At 34.2% G+C, this 25287-nt stretch overlaps 1 protein-coding gene across 1 annotated transcript in view; it reads left to right on the plus strand.

Annotated features, from left to right (window-relative positions):
- LOC145678365 (unconventional myosin-Ie-like) overlaps positions 1–25287 on the plus strand; it is a 327951-nt gene that overhangs the window by 241911 nt on the left and 60753 nt on the right. The window contains exons 11-12 of the mRNA XM_081748425.1: positions 16131–16301; positions 22809–22975. Coding sequence (XP_081604551.1) covers positions 16131–16301; positions 22809–22975 — 338 coding nt within the window. The remainder of the gene's footprint in view (positions 1–16130; positions 16302–22808; positions 22976–25287) is intronic.

Below are 25287 nucleotides of genomic sequence, written 5' to 3' on the forward strand. Positions count from 1 at the left end.
GAGCTGTAGTCTAAATGCATCTTATTATGATATAGGACCATATATGTCTTTGTCCATACATTTATTTGGTCCAAAGTAGAACATGGACGTTTGGAATGCAAATATTTATTTGATATATTATCTATTAAGTTATGGAATGCTTGTGTGCTTTCTGTGTTCAAAGACAACCACCTACATTTTCGTTGAGACTATAGTTTGCAATGCTTTTGTTAAGCGTAGTTCATTTACAAAAGATTCTAGACAGATATAGGTTTATTGCCTTGAATAAATCGATTTAGCCTCAAATGATTCCAATGTTTTATATATACGTGTGTGTGTTACAAGTTCAGGTACGAGTATTGAGGTCATGAGTTCATTCAAACCTTTTGTTTTTGTTTTTGAGATCTCATACAGGTAATTGTTACCGCATGACAATTGGCGTGAAATTAAAAGTTTCCGCGGAATGCATTTCGCGCTTGTAGAGGAACGAATAAACTAATGAACCTTTAGAGTTTTTTTTTTTTTTTTTTTACGTCTTCACTCATGCATGCTCTGCGAAATCTCTTGAAAGACGTAGCTACTCTGTTTTGGGACGAAAGTCAGGCATTTAGCGTTTCTGATGAAGTTCGAGTGACTCTGAGTTATCTTAAATGTTACAGTTTTCGTAGAAAGGTAGGATGTACATATGCAGAGATTGGAATAGTTTTTCGTCAAGTGGTTACAAGTAGCAGTGTTACTTGTATACCACGTGAAGGAATTCGGTTTGTATGGCATCATCTTTTGTCAGTATTGAAACTGGAAGGGAATTATATTTTTACTACTTCTAGTTTTAGTGGATATATTAAATTTGAGATGGAATATATTCCTGCGACGCTTAATTGATTTCAGAAAACAACTTCTCTCTATTATGATTTTTACACTCTTAACGATCAACTATCTATACCGATCAACTATCAACTAAAACGGGAAGTGTTGATTTGAGCCACTTCCGGTTTGAATAGAAGTTTCAAGGAAGATTTATGTCTATTCTTAGAACGCTAAATCGATTTCAGAAACCGCTTCTACCTATCTATTACTGTTTTTAATCTATACCGATCAACGTTGGAAATGGAAGTAGTTGATTTATGCTATTTCCCATTTAAATAGAGGATTAAAAGAAATGGTACCTATTCTTAGAACACTAAATCAATAAAAACAAAAGCACTTATCTCGTTTTTGCTATATGTAAATTAACATTTAAGCCGGAAGTTATACTGGATTTTGTATCACTCCCGGTTTTAATAGAAAGTTAAGGATGAAGTCGAAATGTGTTCTTCGGAGTTTTAATCGATAGTAGAAAACCTGTTCTCGCTGTCTGTTATCATTTTGCTCTATAGTGATCAATGTTAAAGTAGAAATGGTTGATTCTACCACTTCCATCTCTATCAACGAGACGAAAACAAGATTCTTTAATACATTTATGGACGCTGATGAGACAGTACTTGACGTTTTGTCATCACTGAGAAAAAAGATACTTTTAGTGAAGAAATGTTCCGAGTTCTGGAAGCATTTATACGCTCTGTATACATAAGGATCCCCAAGATAACATCTCTGAAAAAAAAAAATGCGGCGGTTGTTTTTCATCTTAAAAAGCAAGTCTATGCATCATGCATGCCTCCAACACAAGATACTCAGCGTTCGGCCGTAAAAAGAGCATATTTTCAAGCCCTAATATGGCGTAAAGCACATATTGCGAATCCTGAATTCCTACAGTGACTGACTGGAGTTGGACTATTAATGGCAAAGGGAAATACAAGACAATAATGTGTCATAATCCTTGTGGTCCTAAGGAGTTTCTCTCAGCGAAGAACCTGAATCATGGTTATGATATGGGTACCTCGAAGCGGACTACGCAGATAGGGAATCTGTTACCAGGATAATGCGAAGGAAATAATCTCTCGTGAAACAAGAAGGAACTGAGCACTGTCATAACTCGATTAAGGGAATCCCTGTGTTATCTGACTTCTTATTCTTATTCTTACCAGTAGAAGAGTATCCTTAATTTTTCAGTAAATGAATATAATAAGAAAACACATAACTGGAGTACTTATTTCATAATAATTAAAACATATTTCTAAAATATTCATGAACATCTAAAGAATTAACATTAATATGGATCACATAATATAATAAATTGTAGGAATAGGTGTAATGATAATTTATATATATATAATATACATATATGATTTTGTATACAGTTCTTTTTCCTTGCGTTTTATAAAACAACAATTTTGAAAATAAAAATTTATACATATTTCACGCTCCTTTTTATAAATTTAGATATTTGGCATAAATAAATAATACAAAACTGATTATTTTGTCAAATGAAATATTTTTTCTTAGGAAAAATCTTTTTTTTTTTTAATTTTTAACCAAAACGGCTACATTTACGTAAAGGGTGCTAATAACATAATGTGTAGAACGTACTTAGACCTTTCTTTTAAAGAAAAGAAAATTAAAATCGAATGAATAGGAATGAAGTTATAAGGGGCTAAGCGAACGATGATTCACCATTCTCCCCCCACTCCCTCCCCCTCCCAGTCGCGTGTCTGACATGTCCACCATCAATTCTCTCATTCTCTACTTTATAAGGAACAAAATGATACCATCCACAATACTCTAGCATTAAATTGCACACGGGATACCACTAGAAAACCTACAATTTCCCTCAATTTAGTTCTCGCACTGGCTTTTTCTTCATTTGTGTAGGAACAAACTCTTATTTGTAGCACTCAATCTTTCAGTCCAGTATTCAGAATAAAACTTACTGTAATTTAAAAGAAAATGGAGCAAATGTCCTAAAAATAAGAACTCATCATTTGTAGAAATAAGTTGAAGTTCGAATACAATGTATTTAACAAAATAATAGTAAACCTAGATTATTTTTGCCAATCGTAATTTCAGTAGCGTTTGTTCTTTATTTTATTCAATTTTGTTTTTCTGTGAATACAAGGCGCATGTTAAAAGGGCCGATATAGTTAAAAAAAAAAAAAAAGCAAGAAAATGATAGAAGAAATTTGTGATTGATATACAAGTACATACCTGGGCTATTTTTCGACATAGTCACCATGAACTAGAGGTCTGCACGGGCCGAAACTTCTAGCCCGGGCCCGGCCCGTGAATTTCTAATGTGAGGGCTGACCCGAGTCCGAAATATGTTTTAGCATTTAGGCTCGAGCTCGTATGATTATCAGATGAGCCCGAAATAAGCCCGAATTACAGGAACTTAATAATTAACGCAAAATTCTATTTTTATTTACAGCAACTAGATGTATAATTTTGCGGTTGTTCTTTAAAAGTTCTTCAGAAAAAACGGTCCAATAAATATTGTTGTACAGTATTTACAAAGTTAGGCCCGAAAAGGCCCGAGAAATATAGTTGTATATTTAAAAGTTTACGGCCCGAGCCCGAAGTGATATATTTATGCTTTGTAGGCCCGAGTCCAGCCCGTGGGCTCGGCGCGAGCCCGTGCAGACTTCTGCATGAACCTCCAGACATTTCTGCTACCGTGGCTTCTGTGTGCTCGCTGTGTAAAAATCTGCCGCCCACTGGGAGCAAGGTCGGAGCTGTAAGGGGGGTGATTGAATAGTTCCGATCGAAATATTTGAATTGTCTCAACAGTACGCGCATCTATGTGAGTACGGGCATTGTCATGGATCAGAATAATTCCAGAGCTTAGCATTGCTCTCCACCAGTTTGGAAAGGGACACAGCGCAGATTATTCAGTATTTAGCAATACACATCTGCTGTAATTACAAGAATCACACCCTTTTGGTCTCATAACACGATTGCCATGATTTTGTGAACTGATTGTGTTTGTTTGAATTTCTTCGCTTTAGGAGAACCAGAGTGCCGCCATTGCGTTGACTGCTGCTTCGACTCCCAAGTGGCATACAATAAATATCCAAGTTACACCTTCCGTCACTATGTGAAAAAAGACATACAGCGGGCCAAAAATTACGTTCAGCTGTCATTCTTTGCTCCTTGTAAGTGTCTGTCAGCATTGTTGGCACCACCTTGCACACAGTTTGTGATAACCCAGCTTGTCAGTCACAGTTCGACGCACTGTTTTCACAGACACCTCTAGAAACTTTTTGACGAGTTCAGTTGTTGTAAATCAGCGACTGGATCGCGCTTTCTCGTTAACGCATCCCACGAGATTGTCCGTCTGAACACTAGGCCTTCGGCTATGCTGATCGTCATGAACATTCGAACGCCTTTTCCGAAACTCTCTGCACCATTGCCTGTCATTCCCTTCACTCATTACTGTCGGTCCGTAAATGACACAATTTTCGATGTATGTCAGCTGCGTTCTGTCCTTTGGCGTTCAGAAATTATATGACAGATCTCTCTTGACATTTGGCAGGATTTTGTGTTACGACAGCCATTTCACCTTACTGCTACTCGATGTATGCAACTTTATTCGGACGATTCCCTGTTTGTTGTAAGCACAGAATACTAGGGCATGCTCCTGCGCTTGTGCAACTTCATCAGTGTTACCAACCTTGCATAAAAGATATCGGCCGTTTTTTGATATGCATCTTTTATTATTTACAAGGAACATTAACTCTCGTCACATTCTCTACACGGAGAGAAAATTTTCTTGTTTCTCACAGTGCTTTTAAAAACATTTGCGTCGTGTCTACCTCCCTCTTGGCTGTATGTTCAGCTTAATTGCCTATGGTGCGGGAAACCTGTTCGATTCTCAGTAGAAGATAGTGTGGTTCGGATCCCACGTTAGGATGTATAACCATGTTTCATATAACATCGGAGGGGGACGCTAAACTTCAATCCAACCAACCAAGCTTTGTCGCACCGTACGGTACACCATTATCCGATTTTGTAGTGTCTGTACGAAAAGGTACTAGAACAATTGGTGTAAAGCGCTCCGGGGCAAAAGTGTAAGTATTTTCCCTTGAATCATACTCATACTTGTTTTCTAAATTTTTTTCTGATCATATTTCGTTCTTTGTATTTTTCCCCAGAAATTTCTAGCACCGATTTCTGCTACTATCTAAATGAAACAGTCGTGGTGTCAATCGCCTGCCTTTTCTGTTGTACCGTTCAGTTAGAATTGAATTTATAAGCTTGGAGGAAAAACTGGATTAAAGAAAATATAAGCTGAGAAAATGTAGTCATTATTGAGGAAGGTATAAAAAAATCCACTTGTATGTGTGTTGGGGTGGGGGGGGGGAGAGTAATAAAAGTAGAACGCGGTTGTGGTTGGTTTAAGAGCTTCCTTTTTCAGCACTGAAGCTACTGCATATGAGGCAGTAAGCTTATGGTATTCTAGCCATAAGAATCACACCAGGAATCCAATCCAATCTCCCATAGATAAGACGAGAACGCTAGTTACTTAAGCAGGAAGGAGTCAATCAGAAATCGAATCTGCGTACCTTCTTTATTGTAAAACTGATAGAACCGCATCATTAGAAACCCTGCTTTATCACATTAGATAAATTACTACAATAATAGATTGCTGGTTGGAATTTAGCGTCCCATTTCTGCACAAGAATGTATGAGAACTACTGTTTAAAGTAGAATCTGAAACGTTACTTGGGCTTGCAAACAAGGCAAAATCCCACCGGGAATTTAACTCGGGACCACGGACAGAGAAAGCACGCGTGTGAGCTACTTGGCCACAAACGAGTACCCTAGAAGAACAGTTATTACATTATTTGTTTACATTAGATGAATCACCACTGGAGGATTACCGAACCATTATTTAGCCTCAGCGTTATAGAAATTTCTTGATAAGGCCACAACTACTCCGTGAAAAGGATCAATATATTATTTTCAAACCGTTCAGTTTGAAGCGCATGATAATGATTGTTTCTTTGTATGGTCAGGAAGAGTGGCGTTACATAAAATTCGGTCACTGCAAACTAAGTGACTCAGTAGAAAAAGAAAGAAATTTATTGCAGTTACGCCCAAGTAAAACTTCATGCCTTTATTCGCTGATTAGTGACGCTTTTAACAATGTATTTTAATGAGGCACTAGGTTAGCAGCTCTATACAGCGTAACATGAAATACAAAAGGTCTAAATCGTGCATGTGTAATGATTTAAGCCTACAAAGAAAATTGCCTCCTTTCCACGCCATTGATAATTAATTTTCCAGAGGTCTTCAATTCAAACTGGAAAGATATATATTAATTCCGTTAATCCGTTTGGTAGAGTAAATAACTATATGATAAAGGAACTATAATGTCTTTATTATGTGAATATAAATTAAAATCATGGCACATTGGTTCTTTACACATAACTGAACTGTCATAAAGCAGTACTAGGTTTGTTCTGTGGAATATTAAGATTTATGTGAGACATTTTCGTGTGTATTCTACCATTGTAATATTTTTTAGAATTCGTGGCTCCTGGTACACTTCAAGATTGTTTTAAAAAAGGAACAATTCCGTGAAATTTCTCAATACAATAATTTGTGATGTCAGCGTTTATGTTTGTACCAATTCGTCTTTCTACCTCAGATTAACTTCGCAGTTTATAAATAAAAAGCAGTCAGTAGCTTAAAAATCTGTAGGGCCCAGATTCAACCTTCGTTGTTTACTAGCTTGTCAGATTTGTTGAAGTTTTCAATTATTATAGCGATATAATGCGAGGAAACGGAATGTTGCTATTGCCCAAATATCGTATGCATGAGTGCAGCTGTTTAGTACTTATACTTCTTCTCACAGTCACTTCACGAATTATTACTTTTCATATCCTTTGAATTAAACCGCAGAACGAAATTGCGTTATTTGAGATTTCATTGCACAATCTATGGCTACTCGTAAGCTTCGGTTACAACTCAGTTTTCTCAGTTAGCTTAATTTGTATAGAATACTGGAACATGGTTCCATATGTTATTAGGGCAATATTTTACGTTTTTCCTTCTGTATCTTTCATGTGGAATCCATCTGAACTCGAGTCTCTCACGAATTTGAACGCCTCGTGTGATCATCTTAGACAACCATCCACTTCCTTTTTTTTTCTTCTAGGCCAAATATCAAAAGCACTGAAACCTGTATTTCATTATTTTAAGGGAAGATGTACCCATTTGTGATCAAATCTTCGACTTTTCTAAGCAGGTATTTTCTTGAGATACATTAGTTCTTTACAACCTGTGAATGTTACAATTAAATGTCGCGTCCTACCTTAGACGTCTCTAACGCTAAGAGATTCTGAGGTAAGGACATTTTGCTATAATAATTGTAACCCCCACTTCTTTTTCTTCCCATTCCTTTCTCTTCCTTCTAGGTTAAATATATATTAAAAAAACGCTTAAATACGTGTTTTATTATTTTAAATGAGAAATCCAAATTTCATATATGGATTTCAATATATGGAGATCTTATTACAGCAATTGCAATCCCGTTTCCCTCATTCCGCGCCGAATTTCCAAAAATTCTTCCCTAGTGACACCTTACGTCACGAAGTCTGTCTATTGTCAAGATTTCAAGTTCTAGGTTAAGCAGTTTGGCTTAGACGTTTATCAGTCAGTCAGTCACGACTTCTTTTATATGAGTAGAAATGGGCGTATCATGTCGAAACTGTATAATACATAGTTAAAGTTAGTACACAACCAAAAATATGAGGCCTGTTTGTATTATTACGCTAATGTAATATTCGCAATATTCTCGGAATTTCAGAAAAATCCTCAAAGTATGCTTATCAACGTTATATATCGTAAAGTTGTTCAAATAATTAAAATTATTGTCATGCCTGACTCGGTTGGCTCGAAAAATGAAGTATATGAAACATGTGGGACTCGTATTACGAACTGCGATATAGGCTGATTTGAGTAATTTTATAGAACATAATAATATTGTTTTTGTAGAACTTACAACGATCTTGTTCTTAATATTTCTTAATAAGAAAATTAGTTTAACTTAAACAGACTTTACAGTAAGCTTTGAGCTTCTATAACAAAACTCGATGTAGTTAACGTTAAAGAAAATAATAATAATAATAATAATAATAATAATAATAATAATAATAATAATCGTACTAAACAAATTTGACTTTGTTATGGACAAATATTATGTGCGTGGGTTTTCTTGGGGTTCTTCAGTTTGTTCCCACTTTCTTAATTTGATTCCATGATTTCATTAATTATTATCATCATCGTCTTCCGTAGCCTCTGTGCATAATCGTGGAATATTAAACTAGAAATTTTAATTCATTTAAACAATTTTGAGGATTACGAGATTGTTTTTCTTGTACTAAAAAAAAGAATAAAAAACTGATTTTCGTAATCTTTTTATAAATTAAGGAACTTTGATTTCAGACACACAGAATGCACATAAAGAGAAATTTGCAGTAGTAATGGCAGTTTGTCATGAAGCTAATATATTGTTCTTTTTTTTTAAAAAAAAAAATATACATGCATATTAATTAGCACTGCACAAGATAATACTCAAAATGCTAGACTCTAGTATAAGAATACCATAATCATATAGTGTTAAGTTTTCTTTCGGTCTCATACACACTTCGCAAATTGATGGGATAAATATATGCTAAATATTTGTGAATTGGTAACGAGAGCAAAAATATATATTTAAAATAAAATGATGTCCGGTTTATTCTACAATTTTATTAAAGTTTAACGAAACAAAAAATGTCCAAAGTTGAGGCACATACGATCAATTAATTGATGTCACCATTTGAAACAAAATTGGATGAGTGTGAATCCGTAGATTTTGAGAGAATCAAATTGTTTTGGTAAACATAGAAGTTGGTGCTGTGCGATGAGCATACCACATATTAAGATGAATCTGATAGCAAAGTATACCGTCAAGCTTTTCATTATGCTACTAGCAGAGTGACAATACACAGCGTAAGAGGCCTAATGACTGCGAAATTAAAATACCGCTAATTTTACATTATTTATGTGATCAAATAGATAAAAGATAATCTAAATGTGGAACAAGAGCGCCCTAGACAATATTATTTTGCATGAGGTACCGTTATCACAAGTCACATAGTTAGCTTTCCATTTGCAGCCATTTATAAATGCGAAAACAAATGCCAATTTTCTGAATGTCTGGAAGTGGAAAGCAGATAAGTGAGTCGTGATAACGGTATCTCATGTAAAATAATATTGTCTAGCGAGCTCTTGTTCCACTTTTCCATTACATTTTATCTATTTAAAGATATCACATAATTATTGTAAAATTAGCTGTATTTAAATTTCGCTGTAATGGGGTCTCTTAACGAGATATAACCCAAAATTCTAATTAACGCGTAAACTTTAATTTTTGTTTCATTACTGTATTATCCAAAGATAAAACAAATTAATTAGTAAATCACATTGAACTGAACTAAACGACATGCTTGTGGGTTAATTACCGTGCACAGTTCTTCTAGAAAATCGAATTTTTATGCCGCTAAAAACGAATTTTTATGTCGTTTGTTGCCAATGTAATTTTTATACTGCTGGGACATACTGGAACATACATGTAAAAAATTAAACTGTTAGTAGGAGGTTGTATCTGTTTTTGTTTATCTTGTTTCAACGGTGACAAATATTCCTAAGAGTAGCAGAAATACTAGTTGTAAAGTCCAAATTCTTCCACTTCCTCAGTCCAAAATATTATCTAATTTAAAACTTTCACCCTCGTTTAGGAATATGTTTGAAAACTTTCTAATTGCAATCGTTATATTCTGTCTTAATATTACAACATACGCTGCAATGCTTGTCTAACAAGTGGAAGACTCGAGTTCGAGAATTTCCACATCTACCTGAATTGTATTTTTTCCAGCTTTGTAACAGATAAATTAGCTATTTGTGGAAAACCGTTTTATATGAAATGCCAGCAAGCTTATTTGCTTTTATTATTGTTATTGGAATGTTCTAATAATTTTAAAGTATAAGGAAACAAATATATAGTAGCCTATAATAGAATATGATGGAAAATTGCCTGATTCTCGATATTGAGTCTTACATTCATACAAAGGAACAAGGGACCGCATATTTCCTATTATGAATTTTCATTATCTTACAGAGAAAATGAGATGTCAGGCTATTATTAAAAATATTCCGGTGTTTTTGTGTATATTTATTGTGATTTTATAAGTTACTTTCCCATACTTTTGTGTACAATTTGTTTGGTCAGTAGCAACACTGTCGGGAAATCCGGTAGTATAACAAACTTGGGGCTGAAAGATTGCAAGATGTGATACGGGAAAGTGTTGAGCTTGGTTTCCTGTGAATGAAACTGAATAATATACTTTTGGCAGAGGAAGAATTTTCAACATAAGCGATTTTCATGTCGTGAGAAACTCAACACTACGAAACCGTAAAATTATCTTCCTTTGACTTTGATGTTTTTTTTCTTTCTTATTAATTTTTCTAAAAGTCCCAAACATGAGTCCTTGAGTGTAAAACCAGAAAATAATACCATTTAAACGTTTTTGCGGAAGTGTTTTATACGATTTACGGCTGAACAATTGGCTTTGAGTAGTGATTAGTCGCGCATATTAAAATTGTTTTAGTTCTTCATTCGAACAATAACATGAGTCGGGAAGAAGTGATTGTAATTGCTGTATTACATGGATTAATACGGAACACTGCAAGCAATAATCATGCGCGTGGTCGAATTAGCTATTGCTATTGCTATAAGCTCATGGTTGAATATTTGCGCAGAGAAAATATACATGTGTCATTGGGAAAGATACATTTCAGAAATGTTCCGAATATTATTTAATCTCTTAAAAATGAACATACTACATTTGACTTAACAATAAAACTATAAATTCAGACAGTATCGAAAATATTCGGAAATTTCCCGAATACTGTAAATGTGTTGATTAGAATCATGAAGTGTCCTTACAATTCAACTTAACGGTAATGATGCTCACTGTTAAGAAATAAGGTAATAATTTACTATTTAGTCAAACAACACGATATTTTGAGGGAATGAAATCGAGACTAAATAGAGTTGACTTAGAACTCAGTTTACTAAAAATATATTCATTTTGACCTAATATTCGTTCATCAGCCGGATTCTTCAGTTCATGTTTCCTTTTGTACAGAAAAAGTTCAGTCTAAATATCCGTTTGTTCTCATATTCACAGGCCTGTCTGAAAATTTGTTCAATAAGTGAGGAAATTTTTGAATTTAGAGTATGTAAGTCTTCCTGACTTTTATTATGTTTCCTAAGCCTTTAAATAATAAGCTATTATTATTATTTTACATAACTGTAGCAATTTTTTCATTCGCTTCAGAGATATTGAAAACTCTAGCTGTTATAACAACGAATGTTACATTCGTTCTATTTCAAATCATGCGGAACAGGTCTCAATTGACCTTTACAGATTTTGGTTCGCATAAGACATGTAAAGTCTTTCAGTTTTATATCAGTAATCTCAAAATATTTTGGAAAAGTAGACACTGAAAGGGGAGGTACGAGGAGGGGAAGTCAACCGCTGGCGGGCATGCAATCACACATAGAACTTATTTTTCCTTCCAGAAATACTACCGATTTTTATAATGTATTTTGAAAGATCTTTCGAAATGCATATTTTGAAAATTTGGACACAAATAAAACGGGTTTTGCTGCAATAAATTTTCAAAATGGAGGTTGTTTTATTTACAAAAAAAAAAAAAAAAAAAAAATGTATAGACATTTTTCCTTTAAATATAGATAGTCAAAGAGTTCTCTAAAATATGTACGAACATAACGCCTTTTCACCAAAACTTGTTCCATTTTTCTATCAGTGCTGTTGTTGTTTATATTAACGAGAAAAAAAATGTGTGGTTGCATAGTGTCAAGGGCCGGCTCTTCTATGTGTTTCTCACCATCTAGCGTCTACTTTTGCAAAATATTTTGGGATAATTAATACTGATATACATAGCTTAAGCCGATCAAAATCAGTGATAGTCATCTGTTACCATTTTCTGCAATTTGCGTGATTGAAATAGAAAGGCCCAGAAATAAAATTGAAATCGTGGCTTAAAGGTACAATAACCTCATCGCTCTCCTATTTTAAGAGAAAAAAGAAACAAGAAGAACTATCTTATATTAATATGAAGAAATAAGCTTCCATAGTGTTTTAAAGTGTTTTATGTAGAGAAAACTCCAAAGATTTAGAATTTGTAGCTCGTTTGTTGTTTATCGGAAGAAAAACAACAACAAATTAAATATAGTCCATTATTAACAGTCATGCGCTTTATGAATCGGTGCTTATTATAATAGTTGTTTTGTCTTGTATGAGTGTTCTCCCAGAAAGAAGGTTGTAGCCTATTTATTCTAATGTAACTAGACACTACTTCTAAGCCAGTGATTGATAGTCATTTTTCAGAAGTCTTCCTCGAGTTAATATTATTTTCGCTCTTGAGTAATCGTGATATTTTATTTAAAAACTTTCAGAAACAGAATTCAATACTATGTATTTTGGATCAACAAAATTAGTGTAAATAATTTAATGATTTACATCAACATTAATACTTATTTTGGTAAAGTACATCATATCGACATACATACCAACAAGGAAATCGGGGAAGTTTCGCATCTCAACTGCAGTCAGAAGTTACAACAGATATAAAAAAAATAAAGGATTGTTTATTCAGATTAAATAGAGACATATAGTAACTTACTTCCAATTAAATTTGAGTAATTTTTGAAAAAAATGTGAAACGACTCTACCAGGATCCTTAATCTTTATCTGGGGAACTGTTATTATCGTGACTCGAAATTGAATTACTACAATGATTTAGTTATTTACGTGATATCAACAAAATTAATGTCATTTCAGAAATAGTGAAGTACTTACACGAACTTCTGATTATGATTTAAAATAACATTCTAAGAATTTAAATAAATTGCTCCATTTCAAGAGATTAGGAGGTGTCTCTTATTTTTGATCTCTGCGAAATCCTCAGAATATCTGACAATAATTCAGTTCATACCTCTCCGAAGATGGGAGCACTAACTAATTTAACCAAGAAGGAGAAAACCAGAATTCGAATCTGTGTTCCTTCTGTATTGTAGAACAGATTGAACTGCATCGTTAGATAAGTATTTAAAAAATGAAATGAAATCTTTAAGTTTTACGTCCCAGGGTTATGCCGGTTAGGCTAAAGGAAACGGTGATGATGAGAGACGAGTGAAATGGTGGAATGAAGAAAGTTGGAGGAAACGGGAGAACCCCGAGAAAACCCACGAGCATGGTGTTTGTCCACATCAAAGTCCACACGGCGTGAGCTGGGATCGAACCAGGGACCCGAAGCACCGGAGGTGAACGCTCTACCACTGAGGCACTGCGCCCCCCAATAATGTTTAAGTCAGGTCCGGAAGGACTTCTTTTCTTTTCACTAGTTAACGACATCATTGGCGAAATAACAGAAATATAATAAATGCTTGAAGTTGCGAAACTTCTAGTTGTAAATGGTGATGTATGTTATTGCTCTTAGTTATCTCGCCAAGGAAATAATTACTCATATTAGTTCTTTTGCTTCTTTGTTTCAGTTAATTATGTTAAATGCTTTGCAAGCTTCAATATCAGTTACAACTCAGCTCCCCGTAGTAATTGTTTCACAGTCGTGACGATGCAGCAGTATCATGCATGAGAACTCGAGAAAGAAATCCGTAATAATCTGATCCTAATTTGTATATAGCTGCTTCAGTATATCTTCTAAAGAACACCGCCCCCATGTCTGAATATATTAATAAATGTTTAATATGTTACATGGCTTAAGTTGTAATGAAGGCGACATTGGTGGCAATGCTTTTATATCGGATCCTATTTAATGGAACTTATAGGAACTCGGTAGCTCAGTGGTAGAGCTTTTACCTCTGGTGTGTATGATCCCTGGTTCGGTCCGTGGTGGTGGACAACTAAGTAAATTTGTGGTGGACAACATTGTGTCCGTGGGTTTTCTCGGGGTACTCCAGTTTCCTCCCACCTTCTCATTCCACCAGTTATGTCATAATTCACTTGCCTTAATCATCGTCTCCCTTGATCTAAAGGGCATAATCGTGGAACGTAATGTAACTGAAATATTATATCATTATGGAACTTAAAATAATGCTATTTTGCGTATGACATACATTTAATTAACATTCTAACATTCAACATTTTCTACGGCAATGCCGTTGAGCTAACTATGACGTATCTTGCCTCTAATTAGAACTAACAAAATAGTACCACCGGTTCTCTGCAAGTGAAATGACATATCACTATGATAGGCTATATGAGGTGGGAAAATACAAAGAATATTTGTCCTAAAGATTGATAGTCGCATCACTTATGTTATCGTCACTGAGCTTATAAGAAAACCAGATTAGGAGAGAGAGCCAAGAGGGCCACGAAGTTTCCATAGCATCGGCCCCGAAATGATACCACGGCTTGGCTTTACTTTGCACGTTTTCTGTAGTAAATTAAACCTATGAGAAACACAAATGAATGAGATAAAATAATTTGTGAATAATAAAAGCAATGACACTAGCCTACCTAACCTAACCGAAGAAGACACACTCCTATGATTCACCATAGTTCACTCAACGTGGCATGGGATTGAACTTCCGCTACTCTAAGCAACAAAAGTAAGCGGTGTGGTATTGAACAACACCAGTCATTCAATCTTCTTTATTGCCTCCTACGACTTAGCAAAATCATATAAATTGTACCAGTATGATAATAAAAATTCAAATAAATAGTTATACTATGATTATTTTAAGTTATTAAGGTGTTTTAAAATATAAATAATTTAATCCGAAAATTATCTGTGTTCGAAGGAATGTAGAATGGTGTAAGTGCTTACCTTGAAGAGACCCATGCCGAGTCTCTTATCACACTGTAGAGCAGTTTTCTCTTTATGCACACAGTTTCAGGTTATTTGAACTTCTGGACAGGTGGTAACTGGGTACCAAGGTTAAACAGCACAAACTTAAATACTTGGAACTTGGGCGTGCTTGACCGAACCTTTTGAGAACGGAAATGTCATTGTGGAAGTGTTATGGATGTTAGAATTAGCAAAATCTTTCTTAATTTCTCCCTTCCACCTTATGTTGAAAAGTGGAATACGAATCGGTGTATTTTGGTTAAGCAATGACAATATAGTTCATATGTATCTAAATTAAAATCATTGAACGCTGCGGGAAATAAAATTATCAGTAGGAAATTGTAAATTTTGCAACTAGTACTGTATGTTCATAAGATTTTCATGATCAATATTAACGTAATAATAAAAATAAATGACAATATAAGCTCTAGATAAATGCAAAAGCATGATAGGAATAAATTATTTATAATTAAATAATTTTGGGTTGTGATGATGTGAATATTTATGGTATATTACGTATCTTTTTATTCTTTTTTGTAACCTTGAAAGAATATCAAATCATAAAAGTATGAGTAATGAAATGGTTTTGTAAAGCAAAAAAGAGGCTCTTGCTAATGTAGACAGAAGATCTTTTATTGGTGTATGATTGGATACGGCACCAGGACCGAGGTATCATGTCTTGAAGGTGTCCGGCGATGTCTCGACTGAGGTTTGTGGTGAAAGGCATCATGCTTAATTGCAACAACCACAGCCTTGAAGAGACCTCTAAACCCTTCGCGAGTAACCACTGCGGAACCGCAGATCAAAGATTACGCCCACTTTTTTTTGTTTTTTTCAGCTTAGAGATGTCAGGCTGTTTCCTTACTCATCAAATAGTAATGGTTATAGCGAAGAGATTTATAGAAAATCGAAGAGATTTTAGTATGTAATTCAGAAATACATACTACTTTTAATTGAAGCAAATTAATTATGTATTACAATGTGATTAACTATCATAGATGCTAGATTTTTAGAAATTAGTCCAAAGTGTTCGTGCCGAACGCTTACATCGAACTTCCATATTAATGTATTTTAATTTCTTCGTTATGGCTGCATATTATATTTTTATTATTCCGCTATCACTTCCTTCTGAGACTTGACACTTTATAGTAAAGCTTCAATAATCTTACTATAAAATTTGTTTTCCAACTTGAAAAACAACTTATTTTCTGGTTTTAATTTTGCTTCACTGTGTAACATTTAATAACTAGAATGTGAGATTAGAAGAATCCTCTCATTACGTAGTTATATTTTTGGGAGTTATAATTTTGTAATAAACTCTTCTTTTACAGGAAGAATATGTCCAGGAAAATATTCAGTGGACTCCCATTGATTACTTTAACAACAAAGTGGTGTGTGACCTAATTGAGAGCAAACGGCCTCCCGGTATCTTCTCTGTGCTCGATGATGTTTGTGCTACAATGCACGCTGTCTCAGAAGGCGTTGATCAAGATCTACAGAATGTAAGTGTTTAGTGGTTACGTATAGTAATAAGTTGTATAGGATGTGCTGAGCTCTAATAAAACTAGTTCAAGGGGACACGGTAGCTGAATGATAGTTCGCTCACCTTTGGTGCAAGAGGTCCCTGGTTCGATCTTAGGCCATGTGAGTTTATGATAGACAGCATGATATCTGAGTTTTCTCTGAGATCTCCAGTTTCCTCCCACATTCTTATTCCGCCAGTCCTATAACTCTCATCTACTTTTGTTAATCATCCTTCTTCTTTGGTCTACAAGTATATTCGTGGGACGTAAAAATAGAGATTTTATTTCAATATTGGTTCAATCACAAACATACAGAATATAACCCAACTTTTCCCTGACTTTTTAAAAAATTATTTTAGACCTATTTAAGACTAGTAGAATTTCTAGTTCTTTGTACGGACAGAATAGCATGCAACATGTAACATTAAAATAGTTCGGGTTATCTAACTTGGAATACTTCTGAGATACTCTATATAGTTCATAGAACACTTCTGAGATAACAACTGTATACTTTCTGAACATCCAAAACATGTGACCCTCAATCACCCCCTCGAAAATTGAAAAGAATTGCTTCGTATGCAATTATATCTAAAGATATACTTGTGTACATAATTTGTGGCTCTAGGTGACTTCTGAGCTCCGTGACTAAGCGGTTAGCGTACGCGCCTTTGGCGTGGAAGACCCCGGTTCGATTCCCGGTGGGAGCTCATGTGGTTCGGATTTCACTTAATCATTAGGTCCACGTCTCATGTAGCCCTGCTGCTGAACGGGACGTTAAACTCAAAATCAACTCTAGATGACTTCTTTCTATGCGAAAATCTGATGACACACACATACACACGTTCTTTTATATATTAGTCAGTTAAATATAATTAAAAATGTTGAATCAGAGCAAGTACGTACATGTTTTAAATAAGTAGAAGACAGAGAAGTGCCTCGTATATTACATAGAGTACATTTGGCATGTCACTGCTAACAGGAGGAGTGTTATACGAATGGAAAGATAAACGCAGCTATTTTATATTAATTGGTGCCCATAGTTTCCTTGACATCACAGCTCACGAAGGTCTATGGTTGGCCAGAACGTTTGTAGTCGAGTGATGTATGTGATCAGAACATTGACATCCATCACCGTTATTTGTAGCGTTTTAGGCTAAAATTTGCTGTGTCGTAATTCAGTTAGCTCCCTCGCTGCCCTCATGATTCTGGGCCTGAACAGAAAATCCTATACCCCACTGGAAGACGAACTTCATGCTGACTATTCAGGTGCGTCTGAGCACTTTGAAAGACCGTAAGCGAAATGCAAGTATAGCTTTGGTATCTACTTGCATTAAGAAACAGGATATTGGAAAAAATAATAATGCGCTGATCATTTTCTTGGTGAACTCGTGAGTGTTTAAAGTGAGCTCCTGTCTTTTTAAACCTAAATTACGACAGTTACATATGGAATTCAGAACAAAGGACTTTGTCATTTCAGTGGCTTAGAGAAATTAACGATAGAAGGATTCAGAAATCTGGCTTCACCACTGAATAACGTACCATGTAAGCATTAATAATATTAGCCAAATATGAAATGCTTGAAACTTGAGCAAAGTTTGAGAACCAAATATATTACTGTTTTTCATGGTCAGTGTTTTATCTAAGCGTTCGAGATGTATAATATTTGTCATAAGCCTGAATCTCAATTACTGGCAGCAATGATCAAGGTTGAGACAGTACAAATTTTTTTTCCTGTAAAATAAAGGAGTGTGTGTGTAATTTTTTTTAATAAGTAGTGTTGTAAATAGAAAAAAAACCGTTCGTATTTTTTCAGAAATGTACGTTTTTTTTAGAAAATAAAAACTGCCTCTCGTTTTTCTTTCTAAATTTCGTTTTTTTTCAAATAGTCATTTCTAATGCATCTTACGTCTGTTTAAGTATTAAATATTTTTATGTAGGTATAATCACCGTAAAATGCAACATAAATTAAACGCTAGATACTGATACGCTACAAATATTTTACAATTTACATGAATGCCATACTTATTAACAATTCGGGTTTCAGCAGTTTTCATCAATATTAACTAAGAAATAAATGTAGAAATGAAATTTTGTTTTTTCGTGAAAGCAGGCCTTTAATAAGTACGAAACTAATGTCACGAACAGTATAAAATTCAAATAACTTGTCTAAAGGTAAAAACTAATACTAATTTGCCTAATAGTATTTTTCTAAATGTCATATATAAATAATTTGTCGACTAGATATATATGATATGCAGAGCCGGCTCTACCATATATGCAACACGCCCAATTACGTGGAGCGGCAAATTTGGATGGTCCGGCAAAATCTGTCATAAGTATATTATTTAAATTAAATATTTCTTGTTGGAAACAGACTTCATGATGATGGTAGTTACATTTACTAAGCTGACCTTCTATTTGAATACTAAATTCATAAATTATGTTTAGGTTGAATTAGTTTAAGGCCACATGGACAATGCTAAAGCAAATGGTCGAATAAATCCGAGCACAAATTGCTTGATTGTTGCCAAATGCAAGAATTCAGTTCTCGAATAGTAGTGAATATCTGTTCCAGTTAGTAAGTTATCACAGTTTTGATATGACAACTAGTCTTGTTTTTGTCAGAAACAAGTTCCTTATCATTGAAGATAGAAACAAGTTTTTAAAAAAATGTAACAGATATTGAAGGGAAATTAAGAAATAAAGATAAAAGAGCTAGTTGCACTGGAATTGCAAACTGATCCATTGAGATTGAAGCTCGATAGTGAATTCTATAAAAAGTATTACCATTTTTCCTCTGCATGTGTGTTTGCTTTATCTTTCACTAACGTAATAGATTAATATTTTTTTTTAAAAAAAAAAAGACACAACGGGATTGCATTTTTAGTAAGTATTTAAGCCTTTCTGAGTGCAACTGCACTTACCCTCACCTTTGTTGTTCATGCTGGAGTAGCATACTTAAAATCATGACTTTTAAGATTTGTTCTTTCTGGAGAAAGGGGGAGGCGGCAAATTATGCCATTGCATGGGGCGACAAATTGACTAGGACCGGCCCTGATGACACGTATATAAAAGACATGAATATAGGATGACACAATTTGAAGTAATGCAGGGTGTTTCAAGATTAATATTTGGGTTTTGAAACTTTGTAGTATCTATTACAATTAACTTACAATTATAAATATTATATCAAATGAAAGAGCAACTCAAACAGTTTTGTACGCACGCATGTACATGCATTGTTTCTTCTGTCTGCCGTTAGAAAGAGCAAGCAGAAAAGATGTAGACTAGAGAGCAGCAAGTTTTTTTGTGTTTTAATAAAGACTGAATCTGTACAGTGCAACGGTCTGTGTGAAGAATATTAAGGAGACGCTTGCAACTACGTCCTTATCGTTTGCAGTTGCTACAGGTCTGCCTACAGACTACGGTTTACGTGCCAATTTCGCAAGTGAAATATTGCTGCATAACAATGAAGATTTTCTGGATCGTGTATTCTTCAGTGATAAATCGACATTTCACCTAAGATCTAATGCGAACACTCATAATGTTTGTATCTGGCCGTCAGCAAATCCTCAGGAGATGGTACACTTGAAATGAGACCCCTAAATTGAATGTGTTTTGTGCCATATGGCGGAAAGTTTATGGGCCTTTCTCGCCTATCGACTAGATGTGTGCCGTGTGACAAATGAATCTCACATTGAACACTTGTAGCAAAGACTGTTTGAGGTGCTCTTTTACTTGATGTATTGCTTATAATTGTACGTAAAATGTAATAAGTACTACGAAGACTTAAAACCCCAAAATTCATTTTGAAACACCCTGCATTTCTCACCAACAGTGTTGGAACTAAGATGTAAAACGGAGAGAAAATTTTCCTTATAAAGTTATTGTTTACAACAACAATATAATTATTAGTCGAGACTATAACTGCAACAACAACACGAGTTAGTAGTCAAAAAAATGTAATTAAATGTATACTCGGTGGCCCAGGTAGCCAAAGTGGCACACACGGGTGTGTCATTTGTTTAATCCGCTCCTGTGTGGACACTAATTAAGATATCGGGATGTTATTCTTGCAAAATATGGTTGGACTATAGTTTATCATATTATTTTTTTTCTTCTGGTGTCGAATTTCCTTCTCAAATTTCACCCCAGTCAAAAATTCGAGAATTTTCTAATTTCGAATTTCCTTTACTTCTTTTTTCCCTGTAGCTTCCTTCGTTGTAGAAAGACCTTCTTATACTTGCCAGGTAGATACCTCGGATGGATACCTAACTGTTGACATCAATTAGACGGGCCTGCGCACAGTGTTGCCAATTAGGGAAATTAAAATTTTCCTAAATTTGGGGAAAAAATTAGAAATCTTTGTTTATAAATCCGTACCTATACGTCTGAGTGCAAGTCAACTTACGCCAATCGAACATTTGTCCTTACTTAACAAACGCAAGTACAGATCGTTACAATGGGGTAATTAGGGAACGCACGAAAAATTCGTATTTAGGTTCTAATCCTTGATTTTTCTAGTTTTTCCCTACTTTTCTGTTTACAGTCATATATTTTTGGTAATTAGAAATTTTGTTCCTTAAATATCGTCGTGTACCAATATTTAATTTAAGATAGTTTGCGTCTGTCTGGTAGCAGTGTTACCAGCTACAGAAAATTTTAATTTCAGATTTTAGGGGGAAATTTTGAAAAAATTATCTGTTTTGTCTCTATTATTTCCCTCTTGTTGGCTATATCGGACCAAACGTACCAGTATCTGGAAGTCTCGTCTTTGCTCTACACAACGCATTATAGAAAGTTTCAATAGGATAATTAGGGGAAGTACAGTAGACCTTGTTCTCTAATTGGGAAAACAACTGTGATTTTTTTAAAGGTAGAATGAGATTTTTTTTATTGACATGCTTACTTTATTAGATATCGTCACCATACTTGTAGGATATATTAGAGGGATACCAAAGCTTATTTTAAGATAGTTTGTGTGTGTCTGATAGTAGTGTTGCCAGCTACAGAAAATTTTAATTCCAGATTTTAGGGCAAATTAAAAAAAAAAACTTTTTTATTTCTATTATTTCCTTCTTGTTGGCTACATTCGAACAAATGTACCAGTGTCTAACAGCCTCATCCTTAGCCTACACAGCGCACCATAAAAAGTTTCACTAGAATAACTAGGGAAAGTACAGTTGAGGTTTATAATAAACCATGTTCTGTAAGTGGTAAGAAAATGGTGAATTTCTGTGGTAGAATGAGATTTTTTTTAAAAAAAATCATGCTTACTTTGTTATATATCGCCATGATACTTGTAGGATATATTCTTGGAGTACTAAGGGCTATTTTCAGATAGTTTTCGTCTGTCTGATGGCAGTGTTTCCAGCCAAAACAATTAATTCCCGCTTTTAGGTGAAAAATTCGGAAAATTTCCCTTTTCCCCTCTATTATTGACCTCTTACTGACTACATGGAAACAAACGTACCACTACCTGAAAGCTTCCTCTTTTTCCTACAGAACGCACTATAAACAGTTTCAATATGATAATTAGAGAAGCTGTAGCCCCGGCATATTTGATTTTTGCTTGTGAGGCGTAAAAAGGGTAAAAATTTCATGTGTATGACATAATTTTTTCTTTCCCTCTTTGGATGGAAGCAAGCGACTTCAGGATTTCACTGTACCTTGTCAACACACCAAAGATTTTTTTTAGGCGACTTGAACCCATATAGCAGCAGTGGTACTAGATACAAAAAATTTTGAAATTCGGTTAGGGAATTTTTTATAAATTTTCACCCCTACATTTCCCTCAATAATTTCCCACCCATTGACAACACTGCAATGCAACTTACACCAAAAGATAGCCACATCCATTTTCTAAAAAACAAGGCCTTAGCCATATCAATCGAATGAATGGTTTTTGAGCAATAAGTCACTAACTGGAAATGTAGGAAAACGCCAAAAATGACCTGGGGCCGAAAGGAATAATCACACAATTTTGCTAGTATATAGGTGCAAATAAACAAAAGATTTGTAAGTTACTAGGGCTTCGACTCAAGTTCTGTTGATTATTTCAATAATCTGCGACGTAAATCAATAAATAATAGTTGCCAGAAAAAAACAGATATTTGAAAAAAAACATGAAAAAGAACGTTGTTTTTTATTGAAAAAAAACTTCACAGAAAAAAAACCGTTTTTTTACAACACTATTAATAAGTACAGAAACTCAAATATCCTCTGTCTCCTTTACAATCTGCCTTGTTTTGTTGTTTATTTTTGTTGTTTTGCTTTGTCTTCTCCTAAAAATAATCTGAGAAGGTAAAGCACATTTTAGTTATATTTGCTTACAAATTCAGTGAAAAGAAATCGAAATTAATCAATGTAATTTCGTGATCTATTTCTGTACGTTTACTGTGTGGTCGAAAAAAAAACAGTGTCTAAATATTTATTCACAAGAAAATGCCTTTTGTTTTACTCTCTTATTTTCTTTTCTTATTCCAGAAATTGAATGGCGGATTCACCCAGCATCAACACTATCAACAGTGCAAGGAAGGTTTCATAATTCATCACTATGCTGGTATTGTAACATACAATGTAGAAGGATTTTGTGACCGAAATCGCGATGTTCTTTTTCCAGACTTAGTTGAGCTTATGCAAAGCAGTACAAAGTAACTAACTTTATTATTTTTTACTAATTTAATTTTCTTCGTTTGTTAAGCCTTTCATATATTTATCTTTGTAGAAATGTTATCAGTAGATGGATCAATGTAAGTAAGTTACTTTATCCTTTACCGAATATGCTTTTACAACTATTAGAAGTAATTTCCGTCCGTGTTGTTTAGTCTTATTTTTTTTTTTTATGAAAATCATTATAGATAGTTACAAGCCCCTTGCTAGGGAGTGACCATAAGGGAAGGAGGATCAGCCTGCCTGAACTTTCAGTCGTTTGTTTAGTTTAGTATTTGTTTAAAAATTAAGGAGTCAAGACGTAAGATAAACTCGATCATTCCCCCTCCCCAAAATCAATGTATAGATAGATTATTTACTTATTTATTAGGTAATATGAAAAATATTTAAGTAAGTTGGCAGATACAAAAATTACGTTAAGAATTGGTTCCGTTAAAGGAAAAATACTTATTTTTACGTATTTTTTGGAAAGTGAAGTATCATCCATTTACGGGATTGATTCCCGCTTTACCTTCCAGTAACCTATTTTTGTCTATAGTTATTACTCTTGGCATACAAGAAGTATGTAGTCGCATAAAAAAAAATAAAAAAATAAAATAAAATAAAAAGCGATCAACGAAGCCACGAGGGCATTTCTTATGACGTCTGTCTTCTGTACCCTGTCAGTAGACTGTTTGAAAGTTCTGGAATACTTGTTCCTTACTAGACATTTTTCGTAATATATTATTCAATAATAATTATTTCTTAAAAGACTGCCTTAGTAATTTCATCTAAAATTATTAGAATTCGAATAAGTGCAGATCCGAGTATTCAGAGGAAGTAATTGCTCGTTCAATTTATTCTATGAAATGAATAAGTACGAATAACAATAATCGTACTAATAATGAAGAATTGTTGAAATATCCAAATATATTCTAGTAAATATTCAAATTACTTGTAATTGAATAATTATTCTAAAATTTCAACTACAATAATTTCAGCTTGTATTCGCTGTTTGTCCGTATGTTGTGTGTTTCGTAATTCGCGGCACTTTTTGTGATTTTTTAAAATTAGAAATTCTTAAGACTGCTTGCCAGTGTATTACTTAATGTTAATACGACGTATAACCAACAACTAACTGAACTTCTGAAGCTTAATTGAATATCAGAAAGCTATCAATTACAAACACTGTTATAACGTTTACTGTGGGAAATAGCTATTGAGAATTGAAGACTTAACAATGTTAGGAGAGATCTGAAATTGGAACTTCTATGGCAGTCTCAATTGGAAAGCTATTAAATGTCTACTTCGTTATAAACTTTAAATATAAGGTTCCCTTTTGTTTCGTGTAACTCCAATAAATAAAGGCACCTATTGTGAAGGTATAGCTCTAATCTTACTGAACTTCATCCATTCAAATATAAACATTATTTTTAATGAGTCTTCATACTTCTCTGTCAAAAACTGCCTTATCACTCACATTCTTCTGCCGTCAGGTCCCTCCTCTTCGATCTTTGTCATCTTTTCTTTCCTCCTCCTCATATTTCAGTGGCATGTTAACCTCGCTTTCTACATCTTTGCTCCCAGATTCGTAAATTTCGTTGCTCCTTTTATATATTTCTGGTGCAGTCTGTGCTATTTCACAAGTTCAAATACCAAAGGAAAGAAAAAGAGAAAAAATATTACTCAATGAGAATGGGATAAATCCAAATTTCCTTTATTTACATTGTTCTTCATCTTTGTCTGACGAAAATCGGAGTTCTAGATTTTCTATACTGCTTAACATACCCGGTATTTACTTCAAACACAAATACAAATAGTTTAATTAATATTGTGATTTACACTTCACAAATTTAAGCATTTTCTTCTCTACAACATTTATTCTAATAATGTTTCTTTTATTCAGAACTACCGTTTTAATTGTGTGCATCATTGCTATCTCATCAGTGTTCTGTACACAATTCCTTTTAGTTTAAGTGGCACCTATTTACCGCATAATATTCATGGTATATTTCTTCATTTTTTCCATACGGCGTGTTTTACATGTTACATTCTCCTCAGCATTCCCCATCTATTCACTACTGCTTCTCCTGAAATCAGGTATCACAATGTAAAGAATGTTGAACGAATGCAAATGAATTGAAATTGTCCCTTGACACTCTCAGCCTCACTCTTCAATCTTTTATCTAGTACCCTTTCAATAATCATTTTTATTGAATGTAATAACTTTATTTTCCTAGAGTTGTTACAATCCTAAATATCTCATTTGCTTCTGTAATTCAAAACTAGCATTATTCTTTCACTCGCCCAATAT

Source organism: Thermobia domestica, chromosome 2, assembly GCF_964235325.1.
Source record: "Thermobia domestica chromosome 2, izTheDome1.hap1.1, whole genome shotgun sequence".
NCBI lineage: Eukaryota > Metazoa > Arthropoda > Insecta > Zygentoma > Lepismatidae > Thermobia > Thermobia domestica.